Genomic DNA, 18,959 nt, shown 5'->3' with positions numbered 1-18,959 from the left:
AGTGTTGCATCCATAGTATTCAAAAGGCACGACATGTGTTACTGGCTTTCAATGTCGTAACACCCACGGAGGTCTCGATATAGGTCTCACGGAGTGCCTCTCGCCCTCTCCAATGTTACGGCCATTCATACATCGTATTAATGTGGTCATTTAATCACAGTGAGACGGATCGTCTGTGATCATATAATCGAAGTGAGACAGGCTAGTGCAGCCTAGTTGAGACATCATTAAGGAAAAAACAAAAATAGAAACAAGAATGAATGACCCATGGCCAGCAGCCAGAACCCGCAGAAAACCAATGCGGGCCCTTAGACAGTACTCGCGGATGTCGGAACTGTCCATCAACTCAGTCCAATACGAAGAATTTAAACAGGGACGCACCCAACAGAAGGGGACGGTCAGGTGGAATGACGGTGAGGATACTGTAAGACAAAAAGAGGGAATAGAAGTTCCCCGGAATCAGAACTGAACCATCTTCGAAAGAAACCGAACCGAATGAGCTGATTGAGCGGGGTAATACGGGAAACTTCCATAGAAGTTAATGCTTGCGAACTTGAACAACTTAAAGGAAGCAGACCAAGACACCGTTTTCCGCCAACGTCCCTCTTGCTCTGAAGATTTCTTTTTCCGTCCCACGCCGGCCCTGGTGCCACTACTGTAGAGTCTAGACTTGGAAAAATCCATAAGGTGCCCTTGCAACCGATCACACCTCCGGCACCGTCTCACTACCAGTGCCATGCTGGTTTATTGCTGGAGAGCTCCGCCAGGAGGTTTCTAGGTCTCGGACAGGAACATTGATCAACCTTTGGTATCACGACACAATGACGAGTCTGAGACGACGTGATAGAGTAATGTCAAAGCAGCCGGCTAAATCAGCTAACTCAATTGCAATGCCAGCAACGCACATAGGGAAAGAAAGATTGCGGCACCTCACTTTGAGGGTTGCTTAATGAGACATGCAAATCGGAGGGATCAGAGCCCCGCCGAAGAAGAGGTAGTCCATAGAGGCGCAGCGTATAGGCTGGGGAATGCGAGTGGTTACTAGTATGGGGAAGACCGTCTTCTTAGCTGATGCCTTAGACCTTTGTGAAGATCCGAAGAGTCAAGCCTCGCCCCGCGTTGCGGATGTCCTTTTTTGACATGACAAATGTTAGATAGAATAGCTCCCGACCTATTCTAGGCTAACCACAGTATATGTGAAGTGATATGATAGTCCAGGTATCCGGATTAACGGACTGCCGAGAGTCATGCAACGGTTGAGAGAGACCGGCAGGCCGTTTAAGAGAGAGGCGCACATACACAGGTACGCGAGAGGGCACGTACGTGGAATGGAGAATTATATGGAGATTCAGCGACTAGGATTTGGAACAGCACCAGCAATCTCATACGTGAGCGACAGTCATACCTCTTACAACCGAAGAAAGCCATCCTCTCGTATGATGCGAAATACAGCAATCTGTCCGGCCGATCCCTCCGCATCACAAACCATGCGAGGAACCCTCTAGGGAAGTCCTGATGGACTGCGAATCTACAGTCTATATTCGGATATAAATATGCCGTTATTCATCCTCAAAGATTTATTGAATTTCTTATTCACTACCACCAGCACTCACCCAACCCTGCAACCAGAACAACATTCTCAACAACCAGACAATCACATCGACTCTTTTACCATCTCGAAAGCCACCGCAATCATGAAGTTCATCCCCGCCGTCATCATCGCCTTAGCCGCCGTCGCTGCCGCCGCTCCCGACGACGCCAGGCCTCCGACGGCCTCTCCGACGGCCTCTCCGACGCCCTCTCCGGCGGCCTGCACGCCTGGCACTTATGCTTGCACTGCAGATGCCAGAGGCTGGCAAGTCTGCGATGTCTCGGGCCAGTTCGTGGTAAGTAGTTTCATGTCTTGACAGTCTCACCGTAAAGAAATATACTGATGAAATGCTTCTAGGTTGCTGGTACTTGCCCTCCCGGCACTTCGTGTGTGTTCTTCCGGCCAAGCTTGAGCCCCTACTGTGTTCCCCCTGGCTTCAGGTTCCCTGGCCAGTGAGGTTATCCTACACTGCCTACAGTAGCACCACCTTATATCAGGGAGCAGCGCAAGCCTACAGAAGTTGCGTTCCTCAGACTAGCTAGAACTAGATCTCTTCAATAAAAGCACTCCCTACACCCCCGCCTTCCTCTACAGTCAGTGATAGTGTTGCCGGTTTTGTCTGCCCAACATCTGGGTAATGAAGAGGACATTGATGTTCTTCACAAGGGGACACTCATCCCCTAGTCATAAGAGTTAATTCATCCTTGAATCTATACGTCTTCTCTTCAGCTTCGCATTCTTACTATTTCCTATGTTAGTACTGTGTTGGTGCGTAGAGCAGCTGGCATGAGTCAGGATGTGGCAGCCGTAGCTTGTGGAATGACAACAAGAAAAAACCGTTCGATATACCTGGCGACCTCGAGAGCCGAAGAGGGGTATCATGCATTCACCCCCTCTTCGGAACGGCACCGGAAAACACGAAGCAGATCGTCGACCCCAGGAAAACGCTCCAACGCAAACCAAGGTTAGGAAGACTCCGCCCTCAGCGGCTTAGCTACGCAGCCAAGACCACAAAGACGATGATAAAGACAGGATAAAGAGCAAAGAAGAGGACAGACTCAGATGGCAAGAAGTAGAGACAGAGGTTATACGGGCACTGGAACAAGAAAATATCGACATGCAACTTGTGCACCGAGAGCTAGAGTTTGAGAACTTGGCAATCGAATCACTTCAGGAAGAGGTCAGGATAGCAAAGGAGGATGTAAAGCGCGAGTAGGGGGGAGTCGGGGAGAGCAATGGAAAATGTAGAAAACCTTCTGTTGGGCGGAAATAAGAGTTAGGATGGCGAAAGCAAGCACTGAGTGGAAGGAAGTCGAAATATCCTCGAGAAAACGAGATGTCTCTATAAGTGAGCGGAGGTTATCCGCTGTCCAAAAGAAGTGTGGCCATTTCAAAACTGGTTTCGGACAGCAAAATTAACGTGTTTGTAAGATGGACGAACTGAAAACACGGAGCAATCCAACAGATATCACTGGGCATCAGGCAGCCTCCAATTTCTCACAACACCACAAACTCAACCTCATATTGATAAGGAACGACCATACTCCTGGACAATTTCTACCATCTCAAAGACCAAAACCCACACGAAAGAAGACGGAAAAAAGAAGGAAAGCAAAATAGACCAAAAACCTCACAAAAGAGAAGGAAACCGCCCACCCCGGGAAACCCCCGCCCTTGATTCCCTCTAGACACAAAAAGACCAGAAAAACAACCCCCCCCCGCAAGAACCGAAAACGACCCAGCGAAGATGAAGATGATGATGATGATGATGATGATGAAGAAGAAGAAGAAGAAGAAGAAGAAGAAGAAGAAGAAAAAAAAAAGAAAAAAAAAAGATCGGTTGTTGGCCTCCAATGCTCTCAATACGATCCACTCCTTGATCCTTTTTACCGCCATTGTTCCAGTGCAACCAGAACAGCCACAACGAAGCAAGAAACGCCTAGGAGAGCCATCGCAGCCATCAGGCCCTTTCCAGCGAAACAACAGACAAGCTCAACGTAGAGGAGCGCCATGGCCCCGTGGCCACAAACGCGACCCGCATGGCAACGAGGTTGTACTTCTTGGCCTCCTCCCCGTCCTCCGCTGCCCGATCGCTCAGCTTGCTAGTCAATTCCTCGAGGACCTTGACCTGCTTTTGGAGGTACTGCCATATTTTCGGCGCTTTCCTTGGCATCGTTGTTCCTCTTCTCCAAGAGTTCCACCAGCCGCATCCTCGAGCGGGGGCAGGAACGATGTTGAGGTCGAAGGTCTCGCCGAATGTGGTAATCGTAATCGATGGGCCGGCAACGGAGAAGGTAGGAGGAGTCGACGCCGAATGACAGGGTTGGGGAAGGAAGCGACATCATCGTCGCCAATTGATCCGTTTCGCTGGCTCGTGAAGGAGGAGGTCGTGAAGGAATAAACAAAACGTTGTGGATTCCAGGAAAGGTTTTCCTTAGATGAGAGGGACGGTGCCAAAACAAATAGCGTCTTCGACTGAGACTCGCCAGCTCGAAACGGCTCTTCGAAGCCGCCTAGATTGAACAGGGGTCGAAAGAGTTAAGAAAGAAAGGGAATCAAATACGCTAAATCTGGTGAAAATAGAGGAATGATGGGATCACATTGGTTTTATTGATTTTCCAATGGATCCAAGCAGTTAGTCCTGTTGGAAATCAGTCTTGGTGGTGGTGAATCGTGATGGAGAATCGAAGTTTTCAACCCCCTCTTTTCCCAACAATTGAACGCTTCCTGATTAGGCAGCGTTTTACAGTTATTAAGAATGTTTACTAATCCCAGGTTAACAAACTTGACCTGGGCGCGTCAGCAACTGACAATGGAGGGGAGGAGGATGCGAGGCGAAACGCGATGTTCCTCTCGTACTTCTGACACTGGAACCGCCCAGGCCAAGATAAGTCGAGGTGCATAAAGAACAGCCATGTTGAAGGAGATTTCCCAATATGCAATGCTGTGCACCGCCACCGCCACCGGGACGAAGTACTGCTTCTTGGGAATGAACAGCAGAACAGGACAGAGGACAGACGTTTCTGAATCAAGTATCTATTAGATAGAACAGTGTAATATTCTGCGGGAAGAGATGCCGTGGGTATCATTGACTTCAAATGATATTCTCGTAGCTAAATGGGGGCCTTCTCTCCCACAGTCTCCTTCAACAACCAGTTCACCACACATTTGTGTGGCCAGGCTCTGCCCAAGCACTGCCATCGGAAACAGGCCAATCCTTGATCAAAGGACTAGGTGCAGGCTCGATACCATCAAATCGTCGTTTGCAAGCGAATTTGAAATAGATACTCAACCCCAATCATTCCCAGCCCCCAAAACCCTCACCCTCTCTAAACCGTGAAGGAAGTCTCATACACTTCACTGATGATTTCCAGGATAGAAACAGGACAATATCTGCAATGTTTGTAGCCCTGATGATAAACACTATGGAGCCCGTATCCCTACATGACTATACTTTCGTTATGAATACGTATAATGACTGTGTTCAAAACGGAACTTAAGACCGACGTGGAAACTTATGGCTCCCCACAGCTGGCCGCCACGTTGTCTCGAGCAGCACTGTCTGGTTCTGATTGGATCTGCCGATACAACCAGAGTTAATTTAGCACTCACCAGAAAGTGAGCCGCATTATGCACTCTGGGAGGCTAGTTAAACCCTGAAAAAATAATGATGGTTGGTAAATTAGCTGATTGGAAATGAGTGTGTTTATATTCCAAAGTCTAAGTTTGTACAAGGCCAAGCCAATACGAGTGACATTCCGAATCTTTATTATTTGCCTTCGCATATCGAGGGAACCAACCCTCTGCAATAATAAACCGCCCCTTTCGCAATGATGACTAAAGTCGCGTGTATACACCTTTTTTTTTTTTTTTTTTTTTTTTTTTTTTAAAAAAAAAAAAAAAAATGATGCGTGACGCACCGATATTGAATTAGCCTAGCTTTGGTCGAGAATGACCTGGAGATTCTGTCATGACAATTTGAAGCTATCATATCAACTGAGGTAAAAGGCATGAAACCTCTATAGATGGCAAGCCTCTGACATGTTGAGTACGTGGCCCAGTTACATGCACGGGCAATGATGGACGTTTGTTAGGGAGCGTGACCATGCTCCAGCTTAGAAACTGTCTCTCCCCTGCCTGTAAGCAGTTCAAACTTACAGCGAAACTCATTGCGACCTCCCGTGCATAACATTGCTCTGCCGATATGTTCTTGAAGCCGCTTAACATGTGAAAATTGGAAGGCTCTAGGGCGGAATCTGGGTATAAAAACCTGGTAATTCGTCCCCTCTTCCATCATTGAACTGCAAACCCTGCCAGTTCTGTAAAGAAGACCTTCCTACCCTCACACTCCTGACTTTAGTCCCAGCCCCCAAGACCAGTTGAACACTATGAAGATTGCCAGCCTTATTGGTAAGTATTAAGTCTCCCCGCGTATACAAGACGATATTAATATCCGTTGCAGCGCTGCTGTCGGCATCGTATGCAGCAGCCGTACAACCCGAGTGCCCTCCGAAAAAAACTTGCGGTTTTCTAGCCGGCGAAAACACCGCTGTCTCTAATGCCCAAACTGCATGCAGCCAGCATTGCGACTCCCTTCCGGGAAAGGGGAATGCCAAGCGCCAATGCAGGATTTGCTGTGCCGACGCGGCTAACATGTGTTTCACCGGCGGTATCGGCAGCTCCTCCTCTGAGGAGTTTTGCAAGGACCAATTCGAAAATTGCACTTGAAGCAGGTCATAACCCGCTCTGTATCACATTTCGGCGATTGGGGGGGTTAGCCCACGATACACTCCTTTAGGCGCTGTCATTTGGTTTAAGGCTTTCAACAAGCCTGTCATATCAATAGAAGTTCATGAGAATGCAATAAAAATATGAGATTGAAGATATGTTTCCCCGAAGCTTCTGCATTGTGATACTAGAAGCCTTGAATTGCAAATGGAAAGAAGTGATTAAAAGTGAACCGACCCAGAGCGAAGGAAATATATATTATTGCATTGCAACCCAGCGTAGGCCTCCGCCAATATTAACCCAGCCAACTTGATCACGGATCAATTCCAATTTAATATATCAACCCCACACGGACACACACCGGATGATAGCATCCGGGTTGATGGCCCGTATCCAAATACGGATGGAAATGAAAGGAATGTGCCTGCTGTGCGTGCTTGTGATGCGGGAATGCATTTAACCCCCAACTCATCCCCTTCCCCAGATCTGTTGCCGAGACCCGCGTCCACCTTCCTGCCGAACCCGGTTTTTCTCTAAACGAGCAGCAGCCTCTTCTGATACCCGTCGCGATATCGTCCCATTCAACGCTAAGCTATGAAGTCCTTGGCGTGCCTTCTTGCTGTTTCCGCTCTCGTGGTAAACAACGTCGCTGCGCACTACATCTTCCAGCAGTTCTCCTCGGGCGGGACCAAATACCCGGCGTGGGAGTGCATTCGACGGAATTCTAACCCGGACTGGCTCCAGAACGCACCGGTGACGGATCTTGCCTCTCTGGATCTGCGGTGCAATGTTGGCGGCGAGGTTAGCAATGGGACGGAGACAGTTACGATGAAGGCCGGGGATGAGTTTACGTTTACTCTTGATACGGCGGTTTATCATCAGGGACCCATCTCTCTGTAAGGGCACCATACATACCTCGGAGGACGCGTCGAAGTAAATGCTCTTGGGGCTGACTTTATGTTGCTGTCAGGTACATGTCAAAAGCGCCTGGAGCCGTGGCAGAGTACGACGGTAGCGGCCCATGGTTCAAGATCTTCGACTGGGGTGAGTGCATGATAATATTACGAGGAGCTTTAAACCGCCAAATTGTTTGGCTCTAACTATTCCTAGGTCCGTCTGGCGGTAACTGGCCGATGAGGAGTAAGTAATACAAAGACCACCGCATCTTCTCAGCTTTTCAATTACCGTTTTGGATATCTAACTGTCCTGCCAACAGTCTCGTATACTAGCAACATCCCCAAGTGCATTCCAAACGGCGAGTACCTTCTTCGAATCCAGTCCCTCGGCATCCATAACCCCGGCTCCCCGCCGCAGGTGCGTAGTTGAAATCTCTTTCACTCGTTATCAAACCGTGAATCTAACAAGGATCATAGTTCTACGTTAGCTGTGCGCAGGTCAACGTGGTAGACGGCGGTACTAAGGAGCCATCCCCGACGGCATTGATTCCGGGCGCATTCAAGGCAACCGATCCCGGGTACACGGCGAACGTGAGTGACTCGGATAGTTAATTTTGACAGGGAAGTGGGCTGACATATGTGGTGTAGATATATAATGGTGGCGCGAACAACTACGTCGTCCCTGGTCCAGCAGTGGTTCGTCGAGTGTGCTCCATAAACCTTTTGAAACGATGAACGCTGACCGTTAAGCAGTTTTCTTGTTAAATTATCGGCTCCCGAGGACGCGAAGTGTGAATTCGTTTTTCTTTCGAAACAGCTTGAGATTCCCTGCTGTCTGGCACGAGTTGGAAAAGCGCGGATGAAGATGGTGGAGAGATTGACCAGCCGCAATTCTTGTCGTTGATAGTTGGAACACGTATGGCCCATTCATAACACCACTCTGCACACTCCCTTCCGAACTTGATGTAGACACGCACTCAAATATTCGAATGTAGATGAAAGGCTCATGTTGTTAAGACGTCTGATATCCTCATCCGCCCTTGCCCGATGACGGTCTATATGCCGGCCGCGGACTGTTTACCTCGCCCTTGGTCCTGGCAACCTATGCTCGTTCGTTTAGAAGTTGCCGACTGCCTACCGATTTAAGACCTCGATACATCTGTACGGTCATGCACTCGGTGGGGAGGTAGCTCTACTCCTGATTCACGAGGGAACCGGCGGGCGAACCCCACAAACCTGCATTGCACCGCGAAATAGGGACAGAATCATCTTTCAAAGATTATCATTTTGACATTGCTATCATTCGGTATATGTGAGGGCTAAACAAGATTCCAATCTGTCCCATGCTCAAGAAACAAGGGGGTATGAGGCTGGTATGAAGCTGAACTGAATCGAACCGACATGCGTGAAAAATAAAGAAGAAAAAATTATTGGGCTGAATCGTGTCACATTTCGTTACATCTCATCTTTAAGCCTCCGTCTTCTTGTTCGCCACTATCCACATCTCCGACTGTGTGAAGATTCCATGGTTGACCGATTTCCACGGATTCGTGGGGTCGACGATGCAAAGGTCGAATCTCCTCAAAAGCTAGAGAATGGGTTAGCCTTACCCCAGATGAAGAACACTTCTAATTGGCCACGGAGAAGACAGCAAAACTCACCTCAACATAGACCTTGTTCAGCTCAATCAAAGCAATATTCTTCCCCAAACACTGCCACCTTCCATAACTAAAAATAAGCTCCAGCGTAGCCTCCCTCTCCCTAATCTTCTCCGGCGCGCCCTCAATCCATCTCTCGGGCCGGAAAACAGCCGCGTCCTCGCCCCAAATGTCCTTGTTCCGGAAGAGACCCCAAGCGCAGTAGCCGATCTTGGTGCCGTCGGGAATGTACAAGCCGTTGAAGGTGTCGCCGCCCTCGGGGACGTCCTTGGACATGAGCCCCGTCACGGGAGGGAAGATGCGGAGGCCTTCTTTGATGACGGCTTGCAGGTAGGGCATTTGGCGGGCTTCGGTGTCTTGGATGGGGGTGGAAGGGGCGAAGGTTTTGATTTCGGCGAGGAGGCGGGCGTGGACGCGGGGGTTGGTGAGGATGTGGAGGAGGGTGCCGCGGAGGGCTGTCGCGGTCGTGTCGGATCCGGCGAGGCTGGGTGGGAGAGTACCTGTTAGTTCAAAGGAGTTCCTCCTTGGGAGGCAGGTTTAGCTTTACACGTACATTTGGACCAATGTTTCAGACTCGGCCTCTGTCTGGGTGAGACCGTGAGCAATGAATGAACCAAGCATGTCTTTCTGGACTTTCTTATCCGGACCGAATCGCTCGCCCACAACCTGCTTCGCAATTCTACATTGTGCGAAAATGGTTAGCGATTTGGGAACCCTATTTTGACGACATTGGGGAAGCCAGAAATTAAAACACACCCGATAATCTTTCCAAGACCAATCGTATCCTTATCCGACGGAAGCACACTCTTCACGATCGGCAACCGGAGCGCCCAATTGATCCACGGGAGGATGGTGACAAGAATAATAGCGGGCAAGTTCTCCTCCGTCGTTTGAATGTACCTATGAACATCGGAATCGGTGGCCAAGAAGCCGAAAGGCTCGCCAAAGGCAACGTTGGAGATGACATCGAGGGTAAAGTACTGAGCCTTGCGACCAAAGTCGAGAGGACGGTAGTCGGTGTCGGTGGAGAGGTATTTTCGCTCGATGAGGTCAACGAGTTCTTGCACAACACGATCGATTCGCTTCTCGAGATTTTCTATGTCTTTTCCAGAATACTATTATTCGTGGGGGCGCAAAAAGCGATTGGTCCGTCGGGTCAGCTTGAAGGGGGGGGAAAAAAAAAAAAAAAGGGATGATGGGGGTCGTATGGGATGCAAGGGATGAAAGAAAACCAGGGTTTGGATTGTGAAAGGATAAAGGAATAAAATGCGGGAGCGGAAGATCGGAAACTTACACCTGCAGCCATTTTGGCACGGAGCTCATTGTGCCTCGTGTCGTCCCTCATAGACAGGACATTGTCCCGCGACGGATCGAGGCGCATGGCGATATACCAGTCGGATCGGCGGTAGTTCGTTCGCACGCCGAGCATGCGGCGAAGAAGATCGGGATCGCATGTCACGAGTGTGTCTGGGCCGATGCGGGCAAGCGGGCCTGGAGATGGAGAAGGGCGAGTAAAACGCCCTCTCGTCAGCCAAGCGTTTCACTGACGGACTAGACTGGCGGATGTAAAACCAAAGACTCACCATATTTCTCGTTGACCTCGAGTAGGTCCGTGTGCATCGTGCCGCCCGAAACATGTTGAACCAGCCACCAGCGGGAGAAGGACGCCCAGAAAGGTCCCTTGATATGGCGGAGGCGATACCAGGCGTAGATCCGACGGGCTACGGAGGAGGTGACGGAGCCCACGACCAAGAGGCCTAGGACGGCACGCCAATTCGCGAGGGAGACGACGGCCATGATCCAATGGCCCAACTGGCTGGTTGGGCAAGCGATCCGGTCTAGTCTTGGCCTTTGTTTTGGAGAGGAGACGACGAGGCAATGAGAGGGGAGAGAGGGAAGATGGGGTGAGCTTCTTAGGAGTTCAGTATTGCTTTTTTCTCTTGAGCTTCCCTGTTAAGGTGAGACTAATGTGGCTCGTGGAGAAAAACGGGGGAAGAGGAAACGGAAGCGGGGCTGATAGGTGGCAAGGTGGAGGAGATGGGTGTCGGGGAAGAGCTCTGCAACTCTCTTTTCCTCGATCCATTCCGGTTCTTCAATTTTTCTGTCCTTGTCCATTCTGTTCTCCGTCCTCTCCAAAGTGGCACATTACCAACCGCCGTTCAACCAGGGTGCTCGCGAGTGGGGGGTGTTTTTCATTTTATTCTGCACGAAGTACGCCATATTGGCCAATTTCGGGTCTACGCTGCATTGGGAATGGGGAATTGGGTGAACCACCACTGGTCGAAGTGAGACTAATGCCAAGTGTACTCTGGTGGGGACGTCGTACTTGGCGCTGTCAGGCCATCAAGACTCGGCAGGGTCTGAGGATGATGGACAACGCGCTAAATACAACACTAACTTCACTATCCTAGGTCCGAGTTGCCGCGCCGGGCCGGGACGTTGGTTAAGCCTCTACCCTATTTCTCAAAAGTACCCTCGGATAACCGTCTCCGGAAGCGTGTGCGTCTCGATTTGCAACGATCTGCCTGTCTAGCAGCCACGGCCATATCGCTTAGGGGAGGGCGAGTCGTGCGCAGACATGCGGTTTCCTGAACTGGGCAGGAAGACACCGAAACGAGATTGGGCTGTCCATCTGGTGCGCCTCGTTCCAAGATCTGATTGACACATTCTTCATGGGACTTTGTCTCTAATTATAGCCCTGTCACTGACGTAATCTGACTGGGTGGACAAGAAGTGAATCGGGGGAAGAAGAATCTCCGGGTTTCTGGGGATGGTTTGGCGGTGGCGGTCTTGGACCAGGTCCGGGTCGTCAACAGTCTTGCTTGGTTAGACCTGGCTGGATGCTTTCCCACATCGACGCCGCTCCACCGTTTTGACGGTGCGTCGAGTACGAATAGGAATGACGCACAACTGATGAATCAGGATCTTGGTTCAAACCCTGGTAGATCTCGAGCTTCCTCCCGAAGCACTTGTCCAAAAAAGTCCAAGTGTATCCCGGTCCTGTTACGACCACACTTCACACAAATGATTGGGAATACACTGTGCTGAAATTGACAAGGAAGCATAAGTACCTGTGGCCGATGAAGTAAGTCTGTTGTATCCGAAGTAATGTACACTCGTAATAGATCGACGTCTGCATAAAAATATCCAAGCCTGGCCCTCTCCAAAGGCGGTGCACGAATACCGAGGGATCGTGTGTTGACATGAGGAGAACCAACATCTGATCTAGTAGCCCCAGTCTGCTCGCTGCTCACACTCTGGAAGAGTGGAAGAACGCTTCTCATGGCAAAGCAGCAGCGAAAGTGGAGAGAACAAGTTGTCCATTATTAGAGTGAAATACTTCGAGCAACTCTTGTGTGTACTTCCTTTTAAACTAGTGACCTGAAACTACACTGTAGACGCTCTGCAAGTCAACGACAAATCATACTGCTACACATCCAGTCCGCTAGTCTTCCACTGGAGCTCATGTACAGCATACTACAACATTAGTGCCAGACCCTTGGTGTTGGTACCCTAATGTCTCCTGAGACCAAGTCTCGCCCTTCTTCCATGGGACCAGCGACCAATGGCGGGGACCGCGGAATCGTGCCGGTTCCCGCCAACCTCTAATCCAGTGCCCCGTACTTCGTACCATGCCTAGTCCGTGTGGTCTTACCCTTCTCCTAAGAGAAAGGAAGTTAGCGCCGGCAGGCCCCTCAAAAACCAGTTTTCCCTGAGGTAGCATCTCACTTCCTCAAATGAGAGCATTGATGATCGATTCCTTGCATCAACCACCTCCTGTGCGTGTCCGTCACTGGTCCTCGGCACGGGCCTGCTGGAGCCGGTAAAGTTCAAATCAACAACTTTTGTGAGCTAATAGGGCAACCAGCCCTCCATATCACGAGAGTGACTCGCGCCGTCCCCAACCCCTGCCCCTGCAAATTGTATCCGCTACGAAGCATCCAGTATCTGCAGTGATCGTCGACCATTCCGAGTTCTGTCTGGATTCTATCGCCGAAACAGCACATAGAAACGAACAATGGTTCCCCGAAACTGACCTGCCATATACTAGTGTACAGGAACCACCTGCATCAATGGGAAACGTTAGAACACTTGAGAATGAGTTTTTCTCATGTTGAAGTGGTTGCCACCTCCTTCGTAAATGGGCTTCCGCGGCCCCCATCATCAGACTTGCGCCTCGTATCGTACGAAAAAGGTACACTGCGCTGCAGGACGCCTGATTTGATTCCTTCCCTTCGATTGTTTCTCCCCGCCCTGCCTGTGTTGGACTGAGGCTTTTGCTTGACCCGCACAGATCTGGAAGCACAGGCTGTCTGAGCTCCAAGCTTGGCTGGCCCTACTACGAAGTACCAATCCGGTTGCAGACAGTTAAACCCTCTTGAACCCGTCTCGAAATACTTCCTACTGCTCACTCCTACTTTTTTTTACATTTTCTTCCCTTCCAAAGCCCGCGCTTTGCATAACGCCGAGAAGAACGCAAGGAGGAAAATAGATTCGAGGGAAATTAGGAACGGCCCTCCGACCCTCGGATTGAACACGTCAACCGATCCGAACGACACGACTGCGCTCCGCCTAAGACTCAAGAAAGAAACTCTACCAAAATGACTGGTCCCCCAGGAGACGATCCAACTCTAATTCACCCAGTACGTTTCCATCAACGTCCTCCATCCGTCTTCCCACGCCCCATCGACATGGACGACGTAGAGTCGACCTATCATTTAACCCTTCAGCAGTGCTGATCCATCATCTCCAGGACGAGGCAGTCGATAATGATGATGCGGATTCTACCTACGGCGCGGTAAGTCACCACGACTTAAAGACACATCTCGACGGGGTCGTGTCTGCATCTTATGTGTCGATTAATGGCTCAACTTCGAATGCTTATGCGCCGATCGGGGGATTCATTGTATAGGCCAGCGTCGCTAGTTCTTCGACATCACTCTCCTCCAGTATATTAAAACACCGGATGGAAAACGGTCGGAGGTATCACGCGTACAAAGAAGGGAGTGAGTTCGTTCCCCGTCACCGTGACATTTCCGTGAAGTTCCGAGCGCTAATTCATCGCCATCGTCCTCCAGCCTACGTCCTACCAAACGATGAGGTAAGCTACGAGGAGCTCAGTGTCGCATACGAGATGCCCTGAGCACCTCCACAGCCCTCGAAAACTCGCGACTTGCTGACAGTTGCATCCACCTAATCCAGGACGAGAGCTTGAGGCTTGGTATGCTCGCCCGTCCCTTCTCTCCTCTGACCTTAGTCTTCAATACCGCCCATGGCTAACTACGAACAGAACTCCAGCATCATATGTTCACCCTGACATACGATGGCCAACTGTACGTCTCTCCAGCTGCCAAGGATAAGCCCGTGAGCCGTGTGCTCGATTGTGGAACGGGAACGGGCATATGGGCAATCGACTTTGGTATGTACACTATTAACATCCCATGTTGCTCCTTCGGCGTTGGAGTGGACCGAGGTCAGCCACCTTGACAGGGATGGCATGTTAACTTGTTCCCCACCAGCCGATGAGCATCCCGATGCAGCAGTAAGAGATCTCCAGGACCACGAGTGAAGTGAGGCATCAAGATTGACAGCCCCGTTTCGCTAGATAATCGGAGTCGACCTGAGCCCCACACAACCTGCCTTGTACGAAATGAACCTCTCCCTTCTCTTGCCCTTGTCCTAGCACATTTAAACCCCCCAAATGGAACTGACGATGGTGAGTTGATCAGTGTTCCTCCAAATGTAAACTTTTACGTCGACGACCTTGAAGAAGAATGGGTCTACTCGTCCAAATTCGACTTCATCCACGCCCGCATGCTCACAGGCTCCATCGCCGACTGGCCCAAACTCTTCAAGCAAAGCTTCGACAACCTCGAACCCGGCGGCTGGTTCGAAGTCTCCGACATCACCTTCCCCCTCCAGTGCGACGACACCTCCTTCCCCGAGACGTGTGAACTCAGCAAGTGGTCCGACCTCATGATGGAAGCCTCGAGGAACCTAAAACGTCCGCTCGATAGCGCATATTCGTATAAGAAGCAGCTTGAGGAAGCGGGGTTCGTGAATGTTGTTGAGAGGAGGTTTAAGTGGCCGCATAACCACTGGCCCAAGAATAAGAAGTACAAGGAGCTAGGGACATGGGCTTGCGAGAACATCGCGAATGGCGCTTCCGGTCTAAGTTTGGCTCTTTTCACAAGAGGCCTGGGTTGGTCGGCCGAGGAAGTCGAGGTGTTCCTTAGCGGTGTGAGGAAAGACATGAGGAATGTGCGGATGCACACCTACTACACCATGTACGTCTCCACAGCCTTCACCATCATTGTGTGGACTTGCTACTGACGATGTTGCTCTAGTATCGTGGTTTATGGGCAGAAGCCGGAGGAGGCGGCCGATTCGGCTGCTGCGCCGCAGGCTGCTTGAGGAGGCTGGCCCTCGATTTTGGAACAGAATCTCATTTAATGGAGGCCAACCTGGTTAGTTCACGCAGCTTATGTTATCATTATACCATGCATGTTCTTAAAAAATGATCACGGTTTTCAAACTTTAGCACTTTCAAACAAATGTACTGAGGCATAGCAAGGCGGGTTTACCAATACGGGAATTGCATTTTGTGTGACGTAAGTTTAACCTCGGAGTCAATTTTCTATCATCTACATGCAGGGGCAGTCTACCGCTCCTCGAGACAGCTGTACTTGCTTCCAAACCCAGAGGCATACCGAATCAAAGGGGTATCGTACGTTCCCCCAACGCCGTTAGTTCCGTCGACTCCCTTCTCCTCAGCGATAAACTCATCCATCGCCAACGCAATCCGCTCAGCCGAAAGCTTAGCACCCCCGATATTCGGCGCCGCCGGACCGATCTGCAAGCCCGAAAGGCGACCGGCGAGATACAGCGGAACCCCGTCCTTCCACATGAGCCTATCATTTACGCAGGGAAACCCTCCATGCCCATGGATCGGATACGACTTAAGCATCGACTGCAGGTACGGCAACGTCTCAAAGTTGGACTGGATACCCGTAGCGAAGTAAATGTAATCCATCAAAGGCAGGTCCGCGATGGCCGGCTCCGTCTTTACCTCCCACGCGCCGCCACCGAAACCTGGCACAGCCCCCTCTATGAAGTTCGCCTCGACGACTTGCGTGTAGGTCCGCAGGTCGAGACGGCCCGAGGCGACGTGGCGCTTGAGTTTCCCGTGGTACCGGGCCGTAATGCTCCCGCCTCCCCTGGCGTCCATCAGCATCTGGTACCGCTCCGCGTCCGAATCCGCCGTCCAGAACTCGGCTTGTTTGGAATTCTTGTACTTGCCCATCCACGAGAGGTCCACGTCAAAAGCCTTGATCTTGCATGGTCCACGCATCAAGTGCCAGACTTTGGTCACGCCCCTGCGGATCGCGAGGTCGGAGATCTGCGCCGAAGTGAGCCCGCCGCCTATCACGAGGACGTTGGTCTTCCTGTTGGCATTGATCCGGGCTTGCACGAAATCATCCGGGACCCTCTTGATCAGGGCGGTGTGGCAACACTGACATTGGCCGCCTGGCGTCGGATGCATGGCTTCTTCCGGCATACCCGGGATGCGAGGGATTGAGGGACCGTTGGCCGGGCCGACGGCTAGCACGGCGGAGCGGGTGTACCAGACTGATTTGTTTGTTTTGATGGTGAAGAGGTTCTCGTCGTCGATGGAGATGCCGCGAATGACACCGTATGTGATGTCGAGGACTGTTTCTTGGTGGAGCAGGCCTTCGTCAAGGAGGTATTTGTTTCGGACGATTTCGCAATGTTCTCGGAAGAGCTCTCGGGAAGGGGTGAAGTAGTCGTCTCGATCTCGCTCATTGATGTCTCTGTTTGGTTGATGGTCCTGACTGTTGGAGCCCCAAGGATTAGCAGTCTGATTCGGCGTTGTGTGTGCGTGCGCACGACTCACAGGACGATAACTTACAAGCTCGGCCGCACACCCATCCTCGCCTTCTTCTTATGCTTGCTGATCTCCTTCCCAACACAACCCCTAATCTCCACCAACTCATCCTGTCTCCTCTCCCCATGCGCAAACGCCAAAAGCGAATCCCGATCCGCCGGGTCAACATGCCACTGCATCGGACTCCTCAAATGCGTAATCCCATACGTATCGAACAGCTTGTTCCACCTCGCCATCCACTTGTCGCCCTCGGCGTCGAGCACGACCATCCTGTACTCCGGGCGATGGGCCGCCCCGCGGGATACTTTGCCCGTCTTGACATTTTTGAGCGTCACTTTGTTGCCGTGGCGGCGTAACCAGAGGAAGCGGCGGTGCTCTTCGTCGGTGAAGAGGGCGGCGGGGGTGTCTTCGCGGAGGCGGGCGGCTACGGCGAGGCCGCATGGCCCTGCGCCGATGATGACGACGTCGAGGACTTCTTCGGTGTTTGGTTGGGGGGGTTGGTCGTGGGCATCATTGGGGGTGCTTCCTTGGGCCATTTTGGTGAACTTGCAGGGGGGAATCGAACCTGAGCACACGATGTCTGGGGGAGGGTATGAATGATGTGTCCAATCACGTCAGGGATTGTATCAGCTCAGAGCACTTCGATTAAGAAACCTGGTTCCCGTCTTTTATATGCCGGGAATTGTAGCTGTGTCGTCGATATCGGACAACCTTGATGGCCGGGCTAAGCGGCACATTGGCCGAAGAGGCTCTTCGCCGGGACATCAGGGTTCCTACGAAGCACAATGACGAACAAAAGATTGATACAAAAGAGAGGCGTGACGAGGATAAAGTACCTTTATTCATCTAGTTACGCCAGCAATGTTCCGATAATAAAGAATGGGACTGATCCAACTCAACACGGCCTTGACAGCGTCATCGGGGATTTTGGGTATAACGTTTCAACTATTGTCCAGAGTAAATTATTGAAGCAGGGTTCTATAAACTTCCATCCACAACATACTACACCCTCCAAATGCAAATCCCCAGTCAAGAATACTTCGAAGATCCCTGTATCCCAGGCAGTGAAAAAGGCTATTGAAGTCACTGATGACCCTCTCTCGGTCCTGGACGGAGGTGCGGGAACGAATTGTGAGGACGCCAAAAGAAAAGAGCTAGAATCTCATGCGCTGGCACCACACGCTGCCTCACAGACATCAACAACCATGGGCGTATCGGCATTTGCCATACAATTCCAGTCCTTCTCCTAGGCACTCTTCCGGAGGTTATACCTTCCTTCCCCATTTCGTCGCTGCCCCTTCTTCTTCGCGCGCATTAGGGCTCAGTTCCGTTTCCTTGGATTATAGACCCGAATGTGCCTCTTCGCCTCGGGGCCCTTCAGGCTTTGCCTGCTCATTATTCTCATACGCCCCCAGAAGCCACGCGAAGAACGGCTTCACATCCTCATCGATCTCCCCTCGGAATGTTTCCTGGCAACAAGCGTGCCATGGATGACGTTTCTGGAGACTTAGAGAAAATTGATAAGAAGAGGTGGTTCCAGTGGAATAGTGCGAAGTAACTCAAGATCCTGGCATCATCCTCGGCCAACGCGTCTATCAACGCCGCTACGCGGTCTCGCCGACGGGGTTCCGTAGGTTGTAGACTTTGTCTTCATCATATTAAGTCTCGAGTGGCACACGACCAGACCCCAATGGTCCTCCATGGAACCAAACTTGGGGAGGCACGTGTCTGAGGGCGTGAGAGCCTTGTGCTGTTTCAGCATCGGCTGGGTGTTTGGCTCGAAATACGCCGTCTCCAACGCAGTTGATCTCTTCCCAGCGATCAGCGATCATTCGCTCCGGTTAGAAGAAAGGCGCGACCTTTGCTGCGGTGAAGCGAACTGCCTTTATGGCTGATAGTACCTTCCGCTCAAGAGCTGTAAAAGAGCGGCCGTCCTTCTCAAAAGAAAAGTCTGTTCGGCCATCGGTAGAGGAAGGTGCCGTAAGATGGTGGATAGTAACATCCGGGTAGCGCGTGGTTAGGGCCATGTTCACCGGGTATAGAAAGTACAATGCGGAGGCGCGGACAACATCGGCATCGGTAGAGTTGCTCGTCCGACATCCGGTGCCGTACTTGCGTAATCGACTCACGCAGGTCGTTTGTACGATCCGGTCGCGTTCGAGTTGAGGATATTGAATTTG

At 51.2% G+C, this 18,959-nt stretch overlaps 5 protein-coding genes and 1 pseudogene across 5 annotated transcripts; 3 read left to right on the top strand and 3 right to left on the bottom strand.

Moving 5' to 3' along the window:
• Positions 1-1,694: 1,694 nt before the first annotated feature.
• Positions 1,695-2,047, top strand: SAPIO_CDS3790 (Uncharacterized protein; the record flags this gene model as incomplete). Its single annotated transcript, XM_016786507.1, has 2 exons — positions 1,695-1,886; positions 1,949-2,047. 2 exons carry the CDS (start codon positions 1,695-1,697, stop codon positions 2,045-2,047), a joined length of 291 nt encoding a protein of 96 aa, XP_016643850.1.
• A 1,504-nt stretch (positions 2,048-3,551) lies between these two features.
• On the bottom strand, positions 3,552-3,764 carry SAPIO_CDS3789 (annotated as a pseudogene; the record flags this gene model as incomplete).
• A 3,149-nt stretch (positions 3,765-6,913) lies between these two features.
• SAPIO_CDS3788 (uncharacterized protein) lies at positions 6,914-7,827 on the top strand (the record flags this gene model as incomplete). The annotated part of the gene is made up of 5 exons (XM_016786506.1): positions 6,914-7,215; positions 7,290-7,363; positions 7,430-7,459; positions 7,536-7,633; positions 7,693-7,827. The coding sequence occupies 5 exons, from the start codon at positions 6,914-6,916 to the stop codon at positions 7,825-7,827; spliced, it is 639 nt and encodes a 212-aa protein (XP_016643849.1).
• An 856-nt stretch (positions 7,828-8,683) lies between these two features.
• On the bottom strand, positions 8,684-10,670 carry SAPIO_CDS3787 (uncharacterized protein; the record flags this gene model as incomplete). Its single annotated transcript, XM_016786505.1, has 6 exons — positions 8,684-8,803; positions 8,877-9,357; positions 9,427-9,552; positions 9,630-9,988; positions 10,168-10,364; positions 10,457-10,670. The coding sequence occupies 6 exons, from the start codon at positions 10,668-10,670 to the stop codon at positions 8,684-8,686; spliced, it is 1,497 nt and encodes a 498-aa protein (XP_016643848.1).
• Positions 10,671-13,474: 2,804 nt separating this feature from the next.
• On the top strand, positions 13,475-15,287 carry SAPIO_CDS3786 (uncharacterized protein; the record flags this gene model as incomplete). The annotated part of the gene is made up of 8 exons (XM_016786504.1): positions 13,475-13,516; positions 13,627-13,671; positions 14,076-14,094; positions 14,164-14,292; positions 14,393-14,415; positions 14,479-14,516; positions 14,603-15,160; positions 15,221-15,287. The coding sequence occupies 8 exons, from the start codon at positions 13,475-13,477 to the stop codon at positions 15,285-15,287; spliced, it is 921 nt and encodes a 306-aa protein (XP_016643847.1).
• Positions 15,288-15,534: 247 nt separating this feature from the next.
• Positions 15,535-17,315, bottom strand: SAPIO_CDS3785 (Uncharacterized protein; the record flags this gene model as incomplete). The annotated part of the gene is made up of 2 exons (XM_016786503.1): positions 15,535-16,726; positions 16,804-17,315. 2 exons carry the CDS (start codon positions 17,313-17,315, stop codon positions 15,535-15,537), a joined length of 1,704 nt encoding a protein of 567 aa, XP_016643846.1.
• Between the last annotated feature and the right edge of the window lie 1,644 nt (positions 17,316-18,959).

The sequence above is a fragment of the Scedosporium apiospermum genome (assembly GCF_000732125.1).
Source record: "Scedosporium apiospermum strain IHEM 14462 chromosome Unknown SEQ_SAPIO_0089, whole genome shotgun sequence".
Taxonomy (NCBI): Eukaryota; Fungi; Ascomycota; class Sordariomycetes; order Microascales; family Microascaceae; genus Scedosporium; species Scedosporium apiospermum.
This window is presented reverse-complemented; position numbering and strand designations above follow the sequence as displayed.